At 48.6% G+C, this 20839-nt stretch overlaps 1 protein-coding gene across 1 annotated transcript in view; it reads left to right on the plus strand.

Annotated features, from left to right (window-relative positions):
• The window catches only part of ATP6AP1 (ATPase H+ transporting accessory protein 1), a 386669-nt gene that overhangs the window by 351828 nt on the left and 14002 nt on the right, over window positions 1-20839 (plus strand). Inside the window, exon 9 of the mRNA XM_069645470.1 lies at window positions 7350-7587. Coding sequence (XP_069501571.1) covers window positions 7350-7587 — 238 coding nt within the window. The remainder of the gene's footprint in view (window positions 1-7349; window positions 7588-20839) is intronic.

A 20839-nucleotide genomic window follows, 5' to 3' on the forward strand; every position in this document is an offset into this window, starting at 1 on the left:
TGCTTACTTCCATGTGCCGATCCATCCCACGCACAGGAAGTACCTGAGGTTTGCGGCTGGCAACTTGCACTTTCAGTTTCGGGTCCTGCCCTCTCAGAAGAGGGTGGGGGGGGTTCACGTTTACCCCAACCTGGATGACTGGCTGATCCGAGCATGTTCTCCCGAACAAGCTTTGGATCATCTGTCTCACCTGCCACTCCCTTCACAAGCTGGGCTTCTCCCTCAATTTCCAGAAGTCGCATTTGATACCTTCCCAACAGCTCCAGTACTTCGGGGCTGTCTTGGACACATCCTTGAAGTGCTCACCACCCAAGGTGAGGGCTCATCACATTGTACAGTTGGTTAACAAATTTCAACATGCCCAGAGTCTTCCGGCTTTCGAATTCTTAAGGTTGCTCGGCCTCATCGCATCCTGCAGTTTCCTGGTGCCAGAGGCCAGACTGAGAATGAGATCCCTTCAATGGGCTCTCAAGACGCAGTGGTCGCAATCCTCAGGCAAAATGTTAGATCCTCTTCAGATTCTGCTCAGGGTCTCGCAGGATCTTCTGTGGTGGGCCAGCGAAAGGAATCTGATTGGGGAGCTTTTTTGGCAGCCGTGGCCGAAGGTGACAGTGGTGACGGATGCTTCCTTAACAGGATGGGGAGCTCTTGCCAACCATCTGTCCACCAGCGGTCGTTGGTCTCTGTCGGAGTCCAAACTCCACATAAATCTTTTGGAGCTGAGGGCCATCGGGCTGGCCCTGAAGGCTTTTCTGGGAAGTGTGTCTTGATAATGACTGACACCACGGTGGCCATGCATTACCTCAACAAAAAAGAGGGTGAGGAGTAGGCTCACTCCCGCTGTGCAGAGAGGCGATGCAGCTCTGCTTCTGGGCAATACAACAAGGAATCTCACTCTCAGCGGTTCATCTAGCCGGAGAGGAGAATGCGGCAGCGAACGCTCCGAGCAGGCAGAGCACGGTCTCCCACGAGTGGGAGTAAGCTCAGGAAGTCCTTCTGGAGATCTTCACCCTTTGGGGGACCCCTCAAGTGGATTTATTCGCGACCGGTGCCAACCGAAAGTGAGAGATTTTGCTCAAGGGAATTTGCTCTGAGCAGCTTTAGGGGACGCGTTAGTCGTAGATTGGTCATTCCCACTTATGTACGCGTTTCCTCCGGTCCCTGTCATTCCTCAGGTTCGAAAGAGGTTGTGGAGGTTCCGGACCCACATGATAAATCTCAACGCTTTTCGACGGATGAAAGTGTTCAAGACCCTTTTCCACCTCTAGACCATTCTAGGTCCTCGGTTTGGACTAGAGAAAAGTGTGAGAACTTCATGGAAAGGCTGGACAGGTTTGTTTCCCGTTGAGAACAACCCACACCAAGGAGGCCAAGGGATGAGCCCTGTGCACCCCAAAGCTAAATTTCCAAGGCTTTTTGACTCCTCCTTAGAAGAGGATATATACACAACTACGACCTAACTGAGGATGACATTCCTGCTGACACTCAGGATGAGGAATTCATCAACCCTGAGGACATGCATGATCCCATAGAGGGCTGGGATGAGAACCCAGATGTGGGTGACCCTCCACCATGGCAGTCCCCGGATCCTGATGCCCTGTCTCAGGATTCTCCTCAGTCCACCCCACTATGCAACAACCCTCGCCAGTGGATGATTAATTGACTTTTAACAAAATGTTGCGTAAAGCAGCTGATTGCTTCAAAATTGCTATTGATGAAGTGGTCCCCGAAGCTGACTTCGTGGAGGACATCCTCAAGGAGAAACCGCTGGCCAGCTAGGCTATTCCTCTCCTCAATTCAATTAAGAAATGGCTGGTGCCCTCCTTATCAAAACTTTCGTCCTTCTTCAACCGACGAGGCACGCCCTGATAAGGAAGGTAAACTTCTCTACGCCCTTGGGAAAAGGATCACAGTCGCAGCAGCATTCTCAATGCGCTTTACCAACAACACAACATTGTTGGCCAGCTACGCTACGCCGATGCCCAGTGGGCCTTACTTCAGGAAGGCATACAGGAGGTTCCCAAATCCCTACGTACTCTGCTCCTCACCACTGTCACTGAGGGCAGACAGGTGAACCAAAGCATTCTTAAGAATACTTTGGATTCTGTAGAATCGGCTGGTCGGGCCCTGGCTCAGGGCACACTCTTGAAGAGACATGTGTGGCTACAGAACTGTGGATTCAAGCCAGAAACGTAAGCGTCACTGATAAACTTGTGGAAGAATCCAACCTGTTTGGGAAGGCGGACCATGAGGCCCTCAAGACCGCAAAAAAGGAGCATGACACCCTAAAAACACTGGACCAAATTACCCAAAGACCCTCTACAAGACGAGGATCTGGGTCCAAACGGCTTTTTCGTGGCCAACGCTTCCCTCAACAATATTCCTCTGGAAACAATTGGAATTCCACACAGGGAAATAGCGGATACACCACCCTGTGTCCCCAAAGGGGTCAGCGTCGTGGCAAAGGAAGAGGCCGGAACTCTACCCCCAGAGGCTCCCCGGCCTCAGGTTCAAAATGACCCAAAGATTCGGGCCCCTTCCCATGCCTCCCCAGTCAGGGGCCGGCTAACATCGTTTCTTCAGGCATGGGAGGGAATAACTACAGACCAGTGGGTGCTAAAGACTGTGGCCCACGGGTACTGTATAGAGTTCAACTGGTCCCCAACATTCAGACCTCCACGCGGAAGACGACTGACACCAGACCATCTTCGCATTCTTCTTCAGGAAGTTGAGACACTACAGGAGAAAGGAGCCTTAGAAATCGTACCTCTGTCACAGGTAAAAGAAGGTATTTATTCAGTGTACCTCCTTGTACCCAAAAAGGGTGGAACCATGAGCCCTGTTTTAGATCTGCGCCCAGCGAACAAATTTGTAAAGCCACAAAAGTTCTGCATGGTCACTCTGCAGGAAGTAATTCCACTGCTATCACAGGGAGATTACATGGCAACACTGGACATAAAAGATGCATACTTTCATATTTCAATGTTGCCAGCGCACAGAAAATACCTGATTTATGATACAAGATTAGCATTATCAGTTCAAAGTACTACCCTTCGGCATAGCATCTGCACCAAGGGTACTTTCAAAAGTACTAGCGGTGGCAGTAGCACATCTGCACAGGCAATCCATCCCGGTCTATCCTTATCTCGACAACTGGCTCATAACAGGGGACTCTTATGAAACATGACTGTCACATACCCAAAAGACGATAGATCTTTTATTCAGTCTGGGATTCTCTATCAATGAGCAAACATGCAGCCTAGACCCCAATCAGCTCAGACAGTTCCTAGGGGCTCTCATTCGAACAAAGGATGGGCTTGTCTTCCCCTCCGAGAGGGTCCAAAACATGTTTCAGGTCCCTCCGTATGTAGCCAGTCGAGAGGTGACTGTACGCAAGGCTATGCAACTACTAGGAATGATGGTGTCATGTATCTACTTGGTTCCTCACGTGCGCATGCGCCCAATGCAAGGGTGGCTCAACAGCCAGTGGTGTCAGGCCAGCGGACAGTGGGACGATCTAGTGGTCGTCTCGCTGGCCCTCGTTCTCGCGCTGCAGTGGTGGTCGATGGACAACCTCTTGAAAGGAAAATCCTTTACCACTCCCACAGTGGAAGCCATTCTTAAACACAGAGGCGTCTCTTACAGGGTGGGGAGCTCACCTGCTTCAACAAACAACGTACAGAGTTTGGTTGTCAGACATAGCATCCAACCACATAAACCTGTTGGAACTGTTGGCAGTGTTCCAAGCACTGAAAGCTTTCCAGACAAAGCTGCAGGGAAAGACGATCCTGATCCTCGGACTGCACCACGGCCATGTACTATCTGAACAAACAAGGGGGCACTCATTCTCCAGGGCTGTCCAAACTGTCCCAGAACATTTGGAAGTGGGCTCTCAAACACAGGTTCCAGAGGAACTCAATCTTCTGGCAGACGTACTCAGAAGAGACTTTCCGTTGCCCAGGGAGTACGAATGGCGATTACATGGAGACATAGTCTCCAACGTTTTCGCAGAATGGGGCTTCTCAGAGATGGATCTGTTAGCAGCTCTGGAGAATGCTTAATGCCAAGATTGCACCTCCAGGTACCCCCAGAACCGTTCCAAGGGGAACGGACTCTGGATAACATGGTCAGGGAAATTTGTCTACGCTTCAACAACCACCCCCCTCCTCCCCCCCGACTCCCCTTCTCAACAAGATTGTGCACAAGATGCACCAGGAACCAGTCACGATGATACTGGTGGGCCCCCATGTGGGCCCACCAACCCTGGTTCGCTCATCTGATGGAGATGTCCCTATCTGCTCCAGTCAAACTGCCTTGCTCGCAAGACAGAGGGGAGATGCTTCACCCATGCCCGCAGACATTGAACTTAGCGGCCTGGCTCCTGAGGTCATAGAGTTTGGACATCTGCAACTCCCTCTGAGATGTATGGACATTTTCAGGGAGGCAAGAAAAACAGAACACCAGATACTGCTATTCCAGTAAATGGAAATGGTTTGTCATCTGGTGCAACTCAAAGAACATTAACCTGATTAACTGCTCTCCCACACACATTGTTTTATACCCAACTTATTTACTTGACTCAGGCCTGGTCTTTAACTCCATAAAGATGCACCTAGATGCACTTTCAGCCTAACTACATCACAACAGAGTGTCTTGGTGGAAGATACCAGTTATTAAAGCTTTCATGGAGGGAGTGAAGAGAATTCACCCTCCCATTTCTAATCCGGCTCCCGGATGGGACCTAAACGTGGTGTTGACTAGGCCGATGGGGAGGCTCTTTTCGAGCCCATGCACAAGGCAAGTCTTAAAGACCTCATCTATAAGACTGTTTGTTTTTTTTTATAGCTAGGAGGGTAAGTGAACTACAAGCGCTCTCGATCCTAGATCCCTTTGTAACAGTTCACAAAGATAAGGTGGTTCTGCGCACTCACCCTAGGTTTGCACCTAAATTCATTTCCAAGTTCCATGCGAACCAGTCAATAGAACTACCAACGTTCTTTCAGAATCCTTCAAGCCTGGGAGAAAGAACGCTGCACACACTGGATGTACGCAGAGCTGTCATGTTCTACATGGAAAGAACTCGACCACTTAGAAAGACTAATCAGTTTTTCATTTCAGTGGCGGCAGGAAGAGAAGGCGACGCAGTCTCCAAATCCACTATCTGTAGGTGGATTGTCAAAAAATGCATCACACTCAGCTACACTCTTGCTAAGAGAGAGCTGCCCTTGAAACCTACAGCACATTCCATTCAAGGCACTGGGGCATCCATAGCATTCATTGCAAATGTTCCCCTTGAATCTATTTGCAAAGCGGCAACCTGTAGTTCTGTACACCTTTACAAAACACTATTGCCTAGACACTCATTCTAGGTCCGATTCTCAGGTGGGACAGGCAGTACTAAGACCTCTATTCACTACTGTTCCTTCTCAGAACCCACCTCAAACTTCGGGTACTGCTCGCTAGTCTATGCACAGCATGCGATTCTAAGCAGATTAACAAACGTCAGACATGCATTGCTTACCGTAAAAGCATTTCTGATAGTTGTATCTGCTTAGATTCACATGCACCCACCCTTCCTCCACGATCGGATGGAAGAAACATAGACGTCTTACTACTTCCTCTCTTTCTGTACTCACGATAGTCATAAGGCTCCCTCTGGGCAGATAAAATACAATCGGAGGGACCTCAACACGTGAGGGATCTTCGGTACACTACACGTTACATAGGGATAGTGTTACAGGCATGCCCATGTCGACGTCCCCTTTGGATTCTCGAAAGACAAGATGCAATACTCTGTGGTTACCACTGGATGTCAGACCATATGCACAGCATGTGAATCTAAGCAGATACAACCATCGGAAATGCTTTTACGGTAAGTAATGCATGTCATTTTGTGGTCATCTCACGTTCAGGGTACCTGGTATAAATCAACAGTGATCATGTAGAATGGCAATGGCTTGGTCATGGGTTTAGCACCAGTTGCAAGATGTATGCAACCTGCAGGTTACAGAACTAGGTTTGCCATCAAAAGCATTTGATCATGTACATTTTCAAAAGTTAACTAGTCAACATGGTGCATCTTACCCAACAAAATGAAATATAGTTGACACTATGACATTCAGATAGGCTAACTTAAACTTTACTGTAAAGCATGGAGATGATGCAGTGTTTTACAGTATCAATACTGTAATTATGCATCATGTAAGAACTTTCATTTTAGGAATGGAATTGCATGACTGTCTTTTTAAAGATATAAAGTTGACATATACTGGTCTTTGCCAAACAGGATATAGAAAGCTTTATACAAGTATCATCCCGATTTACTTCTGGTTTGTAATAAAATCATTAAAAAAATATTCTTGCTTAGCACTCCTACACATACATGCCATTGGCACTTGAGTGGAGGAGATGATTACTGGTGCACCCAGGGCAAGAGGAATGCAGGGCGAGGTGTGCATTAATTGAAGAGGGCAACTTAAATAGCTAAGTTTGCTACACAAGTGTTCATTTGATTATCAAACCTACAGAATTGCATAGTAAATCGCTATGCGACACTGCTTATTTTATGCCTTGGGATGCTATAATGGAAAAGTGTTTTGCAATGACGATGGAATAACGGGTTTTCCTTGCTGAAGTGTGTGGCGTGGTCAGTCAGCTGGGTATCAACCAGACATTTTATCAGTGTAGCATTGACCATAAATGGCCACTTTTTTGTATTAAAATATGAAGTCCTGGTTTGCTGTTAAAATCTCTCAGGGTTTCCAATACAAGATTGCCAACCATCTGTTTTGTGCCTGTTTATTGTTTCCCATTATAAGAAAATGTGAAGCCTTGCAGCTTAGTATTGCAGCCACCACCTTTTGGATACAGTGCTCTCCCCTCCTGGCTCTTCTCCCACACCTCTAGAATGCATGGACTAGTCGCCTCAAACACTCATTGACACCTAGCAAGATACCATCATGCACCACTAACACAGTCCACTATTTAATCAGTATTTAATAATGGTAATTGGTGAAATGAGATTGTGTAATACTCTGATTCACAAGTAAGATAGCATTACCTGTAACGTTGGCAATGTCCTCCAGGTCCAGTGGATATACTAAAATGGAGGGTTTTTGATGCCTTTCATTAACCCTTTGACATATGCTATTTAAAAACGGCCATTTAGGCTGCCCACCAATGTTCTATATATTCTGGCTAGTCTAACTTCAATTTAATTAATGCTAAACAAATTTGAAATGGTGGGAATGGGTTTGAAGGCGGCCTTTGTAACTTTTGTCTGGTCAGTTATCTGTTTCTCTTGATTCTCTTCAATACTTGTATTCATTTCAGTTTTGTCTTTGTTATAGGTTTTTTCTTCGAAATCGCGAATATGTGGCTTCAGGCCAGAAGTGGTTTTCCCTTCACGAAGTACAAATGATGAACTCTACTGACACGCTCTCCTTCAACGTATCTCACATCAGCGCACCTACCATTTATTCCTACCACTGTGGGTTTGTGAGCAGTTCACCTCATTTTGGCGGTCAGCTTCTTGGCAACCGTAATAAGAGTACAGAGAAGTGGGAGATTGTCTTGGAAGACTTCCAGGTATGTAGCGCTTCCTACTTCACCCCTCCTGCGGAAAATAAAACATTTGGTCAAAGTTGACTGTGCTACCTGTGATTCATTTCAAAGGCTTGTAAAACTGCATTGTTTCCCCAAAACGTTAGTGGCAAGGTGTTTATCTCCAACTTGGTTTGAATTAGAGCAATGCTTGGTTCCAGACAATAGCTAGATAACTACATAACCACTTCAGAATCATTTTACGTTTTGCATTTGTCAGACACATTCACTTGTTAAGCTGTCCAACCTTGAATGCATGGTTTATAAGGTTGTGTCTATCTGGAGAGGGCAAACCCTGTCTCAAACCCAGTTGATGCTCAACAGGTCCTTTTTATCAAATGCTCTGCCTAGGCTCCCAATCTTTGAGGATTGTGATGCACCCGGTGGAGTAATCACTGATTTCCCGGCAGCGACCACCTTGCATGTTTCCCAGGGGATGGCAAATGCTACCTGATCCTGACCCGGGAGAGGGTGGGGGGGGGGGGCTAAATGAGGGAGGGTTTTATGGAAGGAGAACACCTCGGGGGAGGTGTCATGGTTTCACTGAGTAAGACATGCTATCCCCATTTTCCCTTGAAAATAACCCTCCCATACCCAATAGCCTCATGGCCTATTGTCTCCTATGAAGAATAGGGCAAACACTTTCCCCAAACCTATAGACCAACGTTCCACCTATGTTCTACCTTGTAAAACCTTTGAAAATGCTTATTCAAGTTGTTTGAGTCCGTTTTCAACAATGGGCCATATTTCCCTGAATTCTCAACATACTGGGACGAGGAAGATGGATTGAGCAAATCGGAATGAAGGCCACAAACCCAGTGAGCGCTCTAGTGGTTGATTGCATGCACCTGGGTCTGGGAAGTCCAAAAAACAGAAGCAGAGGCAGATGATCTGATGTAGAGTCTGCTGCTGATGGGAGAGAGCTGAGCCTCTCTGTGAGGGTCCGACGCGAAAAGGCTAGAAATTGGCATGGTGGAGCTAGGCAGCTCACTGACGGAGGAAGCTGCTGCACGGGACAAGCTGCAGGGCTGCCAGGAGCCGACTCCTGGGCCTTCGCAGGTGACAAACTGCAGCGCTTGGCTTACCGGAGCCAAGAAGGAAGCAGACCTGACCAGTGGAAGCAGTGAGATGGAACAAAGCAGAAGCAATCACGAGAAGTAAACTAGTGGAGATCCTTCACTGGCTGACCGCAGACGAGTCCAGAGATGCCAACAAGAGCCAGTGAGTCCCCAACGGGTGGCGGGGACCCTGGGGCGTATCGGCGACCACCCTGAATGCAAATAATTGTGCACACTGTAACAGAGAAAGCGAAAGGGCATAATGTTAAAGGGTGAATTGAACCACAAACAAAACCTTTACAAATAAGTGAATGTGTGAAGTGTAACGGAAATCCAAGCAGGATAATAGATCGAGGGGTGGGGGGGGGGGGTTAGGGGATACATTATCCAACCAATTTTGTGTATCTGTGGGAGTGGGCAAAAGCCCCTTATGAACAGAAGCCCTGGGAGGAGTGTATACTGGGCAATTACAAGTGTGTGTGAAGACGAGAAGCCGTGGCAGGTGAATATACCAGGCAGTAACCAGAAATGTACAAAATCCAAAGAGGCCCTGAGAAGAAAAACCAGGACTAGGACAAGGAATTGTGTTAACCAGGAATCTTGAAAACGATGAAGTAACAAAGTCAAACAGTTTTGTACGCCAGTGTTACTGTTGGCCAAGAAAGGCACAGTGAACTGTTTGTGAAACACTAGAGAATAAAGGGAAATTCAGAGGAAGGGAAACACCCTCTGAAGCAAGGATTGTTATCTTTGAAGAACCTTTGTGGTGGAGCCATTTATTATTTCTTTATGAACACTTTTACATTTCCGTCTTCACCGCAGAATTTAGTTTGTGTGAGGGTCCAAATTGAACTTTGGGCAAAACATTTTTGTATGGACATTCTGACAGACTGGTCCTTAGCTAGGGAGTCGGAGGTGCATTTTCTCAACCTTTTTTTTTCTTTTTAATAAGTCTTCAATCCAAACCATGGCTGACTTGTGTCCAGGTTTAATTCCTGACTGCTCAGAGGATGCTCGGACAAAAGGCAAGTAAAACCTGTTGCCTCCCCCCAACCCCTTTTAATTCTGTGGAGTGGTTAGAGTTCTTTTCAGTTTTATGAAAGATGTTTCTTTTTACAGTGTTCCCATGTCCTTCAATAGGGCGCCCAGCATACCAACAGCCTTTGATCCTGAGCTTTTTTACTGAATATAGTATTTTTCAGCTTCACTGGCACATTTTGTTTTGGTGCAATGGTTAATCCTTAAGGCTACCACTACAGGGACATCCTGCCACCGCTCCCCCGACAATCTATTTCTTTATGTATAACGGGGTGCACAACTCGTTTTGATGGAGGGCTGAATGTACTATGCAGGTCTCATACAGTGGGGCGGACTGTTCATGTTGATAAATGAGTGGCAGAGCCATTGGTGTGTGAATTGTAGTACCAAAATGAAACATGTGTTGGGGGAGAATTCTCAGTGTGCTAATTCCCATCTACCTTGGATACTCTCAGCTCTTTTTGCTGGACTTTAGGACTTTTAATTTCTAACCTAGAGAGAGACCTTTTTCCCCACTCTCTCATGTAGTTTTCTGTGATTTGGACTGTTTCTTTTGGTTTTGGAGTCTGACAAACTCCATAGGCATAATCTTTATACATTGTGTCACACAGCACCTTCAGTGCAGTGGCACAGGGAAGTCTTCCAGATTTCCCAAAGGTTTAAATACCTTCTCTTGGTTAAACTACTGTTTCCAAGTGAAGTAAAATTGACTTTACTTGCATTTTGTAACTTTCTAGATCCAGCACACACCATCTTACAATAGGCTGCTGGAGGGGTTACTTTGTATCCCCTTTGTCTAGTTTCTCATGTAACATTTTTGTTACCCTTGCTACAATTAATGGCTGGTGGCAGTGGTTTACTTTTTCCTACCATTGTGTTTCTACCGCTGGCTGCAATTGCAGATGCAGGAAAGCACCAATGGGTGCCCATTTTGTCAAAATAGCCCCGGTCCTCTTTTTTTGCCATTTCTTGTTGGAAATGTTCTTGAGATTTACTCTGCGTGTCAAACCAGGTTTGGTCCCTTTGTTCATTTTGTCTTTGGCGGGATTCACTGGTGAAGCCCGCCTCTGGCTCCAGCGTGTCTGGCAGGGCAGGAAGTGAGGGAGGTGCCCGAAACTCCCTGTGCTTAATCCCCTTGGTTTAAAACCAGCACTACCATTTCAAGGTGCTACACTTGGGAATAGCATCAGCTCCAAGTGTATTCACCAAGGTACTGGTGGTGGTGGCTGCGCACTTGCGCAGGGAAGCTATCCCAGTGTAGCCCTACCTGGACTACTGGCTGATCACAGGAGAGACTCCCCATCTTTGCAAACTAAACACGCAAAGAACCATAAATTTCCTCTTCCAATTGGGCTACTCGATGAATGAGAAAAAAATAGTCTTGTACCAAACACATCAAAACAGTTCCTAGAAGTTGTATTAGATACAAGAACAGGCTTAGCCTTCCCATCCATGGAAAGAGTGCAGAACATGCTTCGGCAAATACCCCAATATCAAGCCGGTCTCCAGATAAGCGTACGCAAAGCTATGCGTTTGCTAGGCATGATGGCATTGTGCATGTATCTAGTCCCACACTTTAGCTTGCTTCAGACGATGCCAACATATGTTCGTGCTTTCTTAGCAGCTATGTTAAAAATTTCAGGTACTGTCCCAAAACATAGCAGTCCTGCTAAGACATGTGCATCATGCCCAATCAGCCATGCTGTGAATATTTGGCATTGTGTGGTGACGTGGACGGTATCGCAGCTCCGTTGATAAAATGAGTCTACTTTGCCTGAATATATAGCAGTCCTGTTACGAGGTACGAAGTATGAAATGCCCATGCTGCTGCAACTGCACTGCCTCTATTCAAGCCAATTGAGCATAAATGCAGACCTTGTTCAAGCAATTTTCATTTTACACAATACCTGTGTCCTAAAGCAAAGTGAAAAACATGTTCATGATTCAAGATGCTTTAATAACTCTGTAACCTACAAAATGCAAGCAGTTGAACAAAACACAAATTCCCTTTTACATTACTCAGAAAGTACTATCTTATTACTCCGAAAGTACTATCTTCATAGAATCCTTAACAGAGGAGAACGTTAAATAAATTAAACCGACCACGTCTCATCTCGGTTTCTTCTTTCAAGAAACTGTCGATTACTAAAGTAGAGTGGATTTGCAAGCTGCTGCTAGCCAGGCTGTCACCAGCGAGCTCCATGATTTGTGAGGGTGCTGCCATAAATAGCCTGTGTGTGGTACGCCAGGAAGAATTGAAAGGGCCGTATTGACAAGATTTCTGTATGTAAAAAGGCCTGATACGTACCTTATCTGGAGGGCTGGGAAGCAATGCAAAAAAATCCAGAAACAGTCCACCTGGTGCATCCAGTTAAGTCAGTGAGGATAACCAGGAAAAGGACTAGGAACTGCTCACAAAAGACATACAGCAGCCAAGAGGAAATTGGAGCAAGTGACAAATCACCCAGACCTCGGCTAGTATGGCCAAATCGAGTCCTGAAATTCAGCAGCCTAGCTCTCTGGCAAATCCTCCCAGCAATTCAGATAAGAATCGGCAGTCTTAAGGAATGCACAGGGTATGCCATAAATATACACATTCACTCCAGTCCCACACCATGCAGTTGCACAGAGTCTTTCAGACCACCCTCAAATCTGCAACACAGGTTTAAGCACTCAATTTGTGTGTTGGAGCTGTCTGGGCAAGGTGACTGACCAACCCACTTTAGAAGGCGCAGGACTTTTCTCTGTGAGCCTATGTTAGCACAACCCTTTTAGGCATGCCTCATGGTTACCATAGCCAAAGGGATGGCCCAAACAAAATGGGCAAAAGAATTACTTGAAAAATAATGTACATTAGTACCCCAATTGCTCCCATACTGGTACATTGGGCTACTAATGTGTTAAAATAAGCTGCTCCCCTGGCAAATCTAAACCTAAATTGCAGCAGCCAACACCATTGGAGGGTGATTTAATCGCTGTATGCAAAAATGTAATGCCTTCTGTCCTAGGAAACCTACGGGCTACAGCACCACACACCCGAAAGGGGTTCCAGTGGCAGGGGGACTTCCGTAGAAAGAGAAAATACAAACACCGAACCAGCATTTTCCAGTAATGGTGGTTTTTGCTACCTTGAAAGAAGTATAATTTAATGGAAGTGTGGTTGTGCAATGGCCTAGAGATGTGCTTGGGGAAACCCTAGAAGAATAGAGGCTAGAATTGTCAGGTAGCATATTTTTTTTTTATTTTGCAGCCGCTACAGTTCCTGGTTTATAATCTGGATTTGTCAACTGTCAGAAGTGATGTAGGTAATTGAATGTTTTAAAAAGGTGAATGCAGAGAACCAAAATGTGAGTGGAATTGGGAAGCGGGAACTGAAAATCTATACAAGAGCCTCTCCATGATATATGATAGGTTATTTATAATGCGCTTAATATTAATACCCACAGGTTTCTAAGCGCGGACCGAACCTGTGTTGCTCCACGTCGTCTTGCTTCGAAGGCGACAACAAATGTCGTACCTTCCTGCGTTCCCACAGGTGTCCCGACAAAAACAGTACTGCACATGTGTGGGTGCACCTACTTGGGCGCACAGAGAAAAGGCTAAAACGTGAAAAAGCTGTAATGGAGCCTAGCCAGAACTCCAGGACGTTTGGAGGTGAAGTCCCTGGCCTTGGACATCCGTTTACCATGTGGGTGTACCGTCCCCAAGCACAGTGGCAGCTCCAGGGAGCCCCCGGCAGGTTCCCCTTCCTTCCTTTCTTCCAAGGGAAATTCTGTAACGCATCCCAGGATGCGACCCCCAAGCCCAACAGCCCCCGAGGGGCTGACCCCGTGAAGGTGGCCCCTACTGTGCCCATTGTGTCCCTGCCTCTTAGGCGAAATGCCTCAGCTGGGGCGGTGAAGCCTGCTGGCATCCCGGAGATGAGTATGCCGTCTCTGTGCCAGGCCCGACCCCTAAGGGTCTAAAAGGGGGTGGGGTGGGCTGGGGTGGGGGAGTGATGAAGTGCCGGGCCAACCGCAGCCCGTACCTCAGGCTATGGAAGTTTCATCCTCCTCTGACTAGGACCAGGAGTCCCTGCACACGGTCCACGAGGACGTGGAGGACGACAGTGCAGGGCCTAGTGTTATGACCACGCCCGCTCAGCTGAGAGATGTATCCCTAGACATCCTTTCGACCCTACACACGGTGTCAGAAATCCAGAAGAGGATGCTGCAGGCCCTGGTCCCGGCGGCCCCAAATCAGCCTCTGGCTAAAAAGAGGAAGTGCCATCTGGCACCTCCGTATTAGCCCCCACACCTGCGCCAAGTGCCCCCCCCCCCCCCCCCCCCCCCCCCCACCCGGTGGACATGGGGATGGGCACAGCGTTGTCGGACGACTATATCGTCATGGCGGGTGGATCTCCGCAACCGAGGGCCTCCCCACCAGATGAGGTGGGGTTGTTTCATTCCATGGTCGCCAAAGCCTCCAAACTTTTCCAGCTTATGCCTGACTAATCCGAGGAGCAGTGCTTCCTGACCAGAGGCGTGAAGCCAAGAGGTAGAGCTGGCAGTGCCCCTCCTGGACGACGTGTGGGAGTAATGCCTGGCCCTCTTGAAGAATCCTTGCACGGTCCCAGCCAAAATGGATAGGCTGGAGAAAAAGTACCAGGTGCTGGAGTCAGCTCCCAGGTGTCTGCAGTCGCAACCATCGCCGGACTTGGTGGTTTCGGCGACCGTGAGGAAGAGATCGTCAAACCCTTCCTCGTCATCCTGAGTCCCTCCAGACACTGCGAGGAAGAAATAGGACGCCATGGCTAGGAAGGCTATTTACACCGGCATGAACCATCAAGGCTGCCAACGCACTGGCTATCCTGGACAGGTACAACAGAGAGGTGTGGTACAAACTGGGCCCAATTCGAGAGTTCCTGCCTGACGAGAGAACAGAGGCGATCGCCATCTTCCAGGAGGGGAGAGGTGGCTTCGGACCATGCCATCAGTGGCGCTGGACCTCTCCAACACAGGTTTCCGAGAGATGGGGGGAACGGTGTCTGCCTCTGTCGTCGAGGCTGGCGGAAGGCCACACATTTCCGTCAGGAAGTTCAGACGAGGGTGCTGGACATGTCCTTCATTGGAGATGACCTCTTTGGAAGTCATCAAGGTGGAGACGGCACTCCAACAGCACCACTCTTTCTTCTTTTAGCTCCTCCAGTGGAAAGTCGGGCAGATCCATGAAGGGTTCTCCTCGTCGTACTGTCAGTCCTCCCGGTCCACAGCCCAGGAAGCCTACAGAGGCTGCTGCAAGACCTACGGTGGAGGTGGTCTGTGCCACTGTCGCCCTCAAGGTGGGACGCAGAAGCAAGACTGACCCGGCAAAGACGTCGGGGGGAGGACGGGAGGGCCCCCCTCACCCATGAAACCTGGTGGGAGGCCAACTGACGGCATTAGTCAGCAAATGGGAGAAGATCTCCGATAGATGGTTGCTGGATGCTCTTGCCCGCTGACAAATCCTGGAGTTTTAGCACAAGTGTCCGTGGATCCCTCAGGTAGTCCAGCAGGAGCAGCACATCCCTTAACTCTTAGAGGAGGTATGGGCCATGCTGCGAAAGGCGGCAGCAGATCTGGTACTCCAGATATTTTTGGTCAAAAAGAAGATGAACTGGTGGCTATTCTAGACCTACGACGTCTCAACAAGTACCTCAAGTCACAAAACTTCAGGATGGTCACGTTGCAGCACGTGCTCAGCCAACTGTAAGTAGACTTCTTGACGTCGCTGGACCTGGAGGACACCTATTTCCACATCCATATCACCATCCAGGGGAAGCACCGAACGTTGCTACACTTCATAGTGGAAGGGCGACACTACCAGTTCAAGGCCACCCCCTTCATGAACACCCTGGGGGCCGATTTCATGCTGAAGTGCCTGGCACCCGTGACGGCCCATCTGCGTCTATTGGGGATACACATGTACCTGTACCTCGACGACTGGCTCATCCGGTCCAGTTCGCCAGTGTTGGCCGTCGGACACACAGAGACGACAGTCCAGCTGCTGACTGATCTGGGGTTCTCTAATTATCCGAAGTCCTGCTTGATACTATCGCAGAACGCGCTGTTCCTAGGAACCAGTCTCCTGCTTAGCATCGCCCTCTGGTGAGAGTGTACCGGCCATTCTGGGGGAAAGTGCCGTGACTTTTGTCACTGAAGACCGCCACGCCATAACATCGCTGCTCGGCATGTTGTCTTGCATCTACCTTATCCAGCTCTGCAGGTTACGGATGCAACCTCTTCAGGAGTTCCTGCACGCTCGCTGGGTTCAGGTGTCTGGAAGCTTAGCAGACAAGATCTCGCTCGACGAGTTCCAACGAGCGATTCTGTTGTGGGGCGTCCACACCAACGTTGCCCCCGGCACAGGGTTCCAAAGCACCCCATACCAGGAGACTGTCACTGTGGATGCTTCCCTAGAGGGCTGGGCAGCCCACACCAGACGCCTGCACGCCAGAGGACTGTGGCAGGCGGAGAAGGATCTTCACAGCCATATCTTGGAGCTGCGTGCAGTGTTCTGAGCCCTCAAGCCATTCCTTCAGTCTCTGAAGGGCAAGGTGGTGAGGCTCTTCACGGACAACACCACCATGATGTTCTAAATCGGGAAGCAGGGGGGGCACTCGATCCCCAGCGCTCTCCAATGAGGCGCAGGCCTTGTGGCACTGGGCCATCGAGCAAGTGATGTTCCTCATCCCCTTTTACCTGGCGCGAGTCGAACACAATCGTCGCCTCCCTCAGCAGGGAGTTGCACCCCTGCCACGAGTGGGAACTTCGGCAGGACCAGGTGGACCGCATCTTCATCAAGTGTGGCAGCCCCAGATCAGTCTGTTTGCGACGGCAGCAAACTCCAAATGCCAGGCATTTGCCAGCAGGTTCCACCAAGCGGTGACGAGTTTGCCTTCCTGTGGGAAGGCCTGTTTCTGTATGCGTTGCCTCTCCTGCTGAGTCATCAATCAACTCAAAAGTGCTGATGCATGCTAATACTCATCTCACCGGCGTGGCTGGAAATCCCTGGTTACTTATATCTTCCTTTCTTAAGGAAGAACATTTGACACCTTGAGTGCCCTACTCACAATGTTGTGGGTGCTTTTGGTGCCTACCAATAGGACGTTGAGTGCATAGCTCCAGCCCAGCAGCTTCCCCTCAGATTTCAACCGTCTTCTTAGCTGGTAGGAATCCTTGTGTACTTCTCTTAAGAGAAATCTTCTTCAACCTTTAAAAACTTTTCAACAAAAACAGCGAATACGGAGCGGGTGACAACCCTTCGTGAATGAATATGGAAACCACTGTATCCAAAAAAGCCTGTGGTACATGCGGCCTAAAAAATGTCTACGAAGGATACAGGCATTTGGACTGCATATACTGCCTGACGAGTGGTCTGGATACAGAGGACTGCTAGATCTGTCGGGGTTTCTCTCAAAAAACCCTCAAAGAACGAGGGGTGTTACCCAGCACCGGAGGCAGGGTCTTCAAGGAGTGGGAGAGCTACCACTCACTCGGAAAGCAGTCGCAGTCCAGCCATGAATTCAGGTCGGAATAGCGACCTGTGAATAAAACAGAAAACTCAAATCTACTCGAGGTGAGGTGAAATAGTCGACGAGCCAAAGCCATGCGGCCCAGCAACCCTCTCCCTCTCAGAAGATACTGGTAAGCAACAAGAACTTGCTGTCCGCAAATAAACAGTCGGAGAAACCGTTGACGACAGTGACTGTCAAAACGGGAGCATCGTTGTCCCAAGTCTCTCGTAAGCAAGAGCTTGGGCAACCTTGCTCATCATCTGAGTCCCATTCACCCAGAGAGGGACATAGGTTCTCTTCTGGACAGGAATAGTCAACGACCAGCTCCTCGACGCTGATATCGGGGCATCACTCGCGAACTGTCCACTAGACGATGAAAAACGAAAATCCTCAAGCAACAAGAAACAATAAGGTGAGTACTCCAAAGTAGTACACCCCTACCTGTCGACGGCTCTTCCCACAGTTTCAACCACGCAACATCCTGGTTAGTCGATCACACAGCTGCAGGGAGAAAGCCTGCCTGTGCTAAAGGAATCCTTAGGACCTCAGAGGACCCTACAGAGCCAAGGGAAATCACTCTAGGAGTGGAGCATCACCCATAAATGCACAGATATCATGCCTGATGAAATTCTGCAACATGAGATCATGGCCGATTTCCAGTCTCCAAGGGAGGATTGCCCTGGGGGGGTTACAGATTCAGACTCTGAAGAATGCATGATAATCCAGACCCACTCACAGGACAGACTTTCCATTCCCTTCCAACAAAGGGAGGGGGTGTGGTGGGAGAACCCCAGTGAGACAGCAAGCAAGTGCACCCCTCTTTGTTCCTTCTACAACACCCTCAGGATCAGTGGCGGGGGGCGGCACCAGCGCACCCACTACCTGCAGCCTCTTCTATCCCTGCAAGTACTACTTTGCAAGGTCTATTGGGGCAACAACGGCAGGCTACCACAGCCTCAACTTCAGGCGGTCCCTCAACAGAGTGGCAACGAAATAGTGCCAATTCAACCTGCCCAAACTGCTCAACGAACGGATCAGGGGCACTTATCCCGGGCCCACACCCACGCTCCACGCACAGCTCTTAATCACCACCCAGTCCCCCCCCTCCACCTATGGGTAGTCTGTTGGTAGGCGAACAAGAGGCAGAGCTGGTGGACATGGATCATGACACCTATCCAAAGTATATAGACTATGCCACCACACCTTACTCCCCAAGCCAGGATGATACCTGTGATACAGATGAGGCAGACCAAGACACGCAGCCCTCTCCACCAGACCACAATGGGGCTTTCAAAAGTGTGCCAAGAATTTGGGTTAACACCGGCAGATGAAAATAGACTTTTTCTTTTTGATCATATGGGGAAACGCCAGAAAGCCCTGTTCACTATACCCATTCTGGACCACGTTTGGCAAGAGGGGTTAAGAGCCCTGAAGCACACTTTCAGAGCCTGCAGTCAAAGGTAGACTGACCAAAAAGTGTATAGCACCGGACACAACTCCCAAGGGCCGCACCTCTCAACCCTCTCCGGAGTCTGAGTCCGTAGTGTCAGAGGCTGCTACTCGCAAAGCACGTTTGCGGCACAAATGCGCCACACCCCTGGAAAACGAGGGCAGAAAAAAAGATGCATTTGGAAAAAAGGTACTCTCCATCGGAAAGCGGCCAATGCCCTAGCCATAGTAGCCCGCTATGACACAAAATGTGGCACTGGCTAGCTCCAATCCTTGAGCATTTACCTGAACGGGCCATGACAATTGTACGCACGGGCGAAGAAGCCTCTAACCATAGTATAAATATTGCAGTGAACCTTGCAGAGACAGGGTTTAAACCGATTGATAATGGGGTGGTCCTGCGAAGGCAAGGCTGTCTATGCTGCACCGACTTCAGGCAGGGGGTGCAACATAAGGACGTGGACATGCCATTCGAGTGCATAAAACATCTTTGGTGACTAAATCGTCCAGGCTCTTAAGGCCATGAATGCAGATTCTGACGCGGTCATTAACACTGGTCAAACCAGGTTGTCTTCATCTAAAGACTCCAAGGGGTATGCTGGATCAGGTTACTACTCCCAGGGATATCAAAGAAAATATTTTCAATGCTCCAGAGACTAGCGCCAGCCACAATGCAAATGCGGCTCTGCCACCTCGCAGAGGGTAGGCAGAGCAAGTCTCTCAGCAAGGACTGCTCCAAGGGCGCACTGGTGGGAGGAAATGTGGCGCTTTACGACAGGTGGTGATCGATAACCAAGGACAGATGGGTGCTAGATGTCATCCAACATGGCCATCTGTTAGAATTAAAGCGCAAACAAAAACCCATAACTGCCGTAACTGTGTCACAGCCGCATCAAGGGATTCTTCAACAAGATGCACATCAAATGTTAGCAAAAAGAGCTATGGAGTATACTCAAGGTACTTTGTAGTAAAAAAAAGACGGAAAGTGGCATCCCATCCTAGACTTAAGAAAATTAATCAAACATTAAGAGACAAAAGTCATAAAGGCGATTCAGCCTCACGAACATCTAGCAACATTGGACTTAAAAGACGCCTACTTTCACATTCTAATACACTGCAGGCACCAGCAGTACCTCCGGTTCAAGGTCTGGGAGAAGCATTACCAATTTCGAGTCATCCCCTTTCAGCCTCAAATTAGCCCCCAGGACTTTCACCAAATGCCTAGCTCCAGTGGCAGCGTTCCTCAGAAATTAAGCCCACCACGTCGATCCATATCTAGAGGATTGGTTTGTCAGGGCCCCAACCCACCAAGAAACATCCGCCTCACTGATGCAGATGGAGACTCTACTCAAACAGTTAGGATTTACAATCAACTACACCAAAACCTGCGTAACTGCATCCAAAAGCTTGGTATTCCTGGGTACACATTTGTCCATGACACAAAGCCTGCGCAAACCCTTGGCCGACAGTTCACTGGTTGATGTCTCTGGCATGGTCATTCATCCCAAACAAACCACTACCAGTGCGCAACTAAATGGTGCTGCTGGGAACCATGTCATTTTGCATACCATTAATACCCCATTGCAGGCTGCGCATGCGACTGGCGCAGCAGTTCCTTGCAGCCAGAAGTTCCAAAACCCAAGGTTCGTGGGGAGACAAAATCACCATCACACATGCATCTCACAAGTTTACTGAAATGGTGGACAATGCGCAGCAACATCTCAAAAGGATGCCACTGCTTGATCCAACCCACCACTTCACGCTGGTGATCAATGCCTCTTTAGTGGAATGGGGAGCCCACCTGGGACAACGGCAAATCAAATGCCTATGGCCTCTGGGCGAATCGTCCCTGCACATCAGTATCCTAGAACTGCGAGTGATCTATTGGGCACTAACATCCTTCCTGTGCTGATTCAAAACTCAGTACTGCAGATCCTCATGGACAATACCATCACAATGTTTTACCTCTGCAAACGTGGAGGAATCTGGTCAAGCTCCCTGTCTCGGGAAGCTCGAACCATCTGGCACTAGGCCATTCACAACATCACTACTCTACAAGCATTCCACCTGCCAGTAATAAACAACCAGCGTGCAGACCACCTCAGCAGGTACACAATGCAATCGCACAAATGGCAGCTTCACAGCAGCCAAATCAACA

The sequence above is a fragment of the Ambystoma mexicanum genome, chromosome 2p (genome assembly GCF_040938575.1).
Source record: "Ambystoma mexicanum isolate Mex_15411 chromosome 2p, UKY_AmexF1_1, whole genome shotgun sequence".
In the NCBI taxonomy this organism is placed as follows: Eukaryota; Metazoa; Chordata; class Amphibia; order Caudata; family Ambystomatidae; genus Ambystoma; species Ambystoma mexicanum.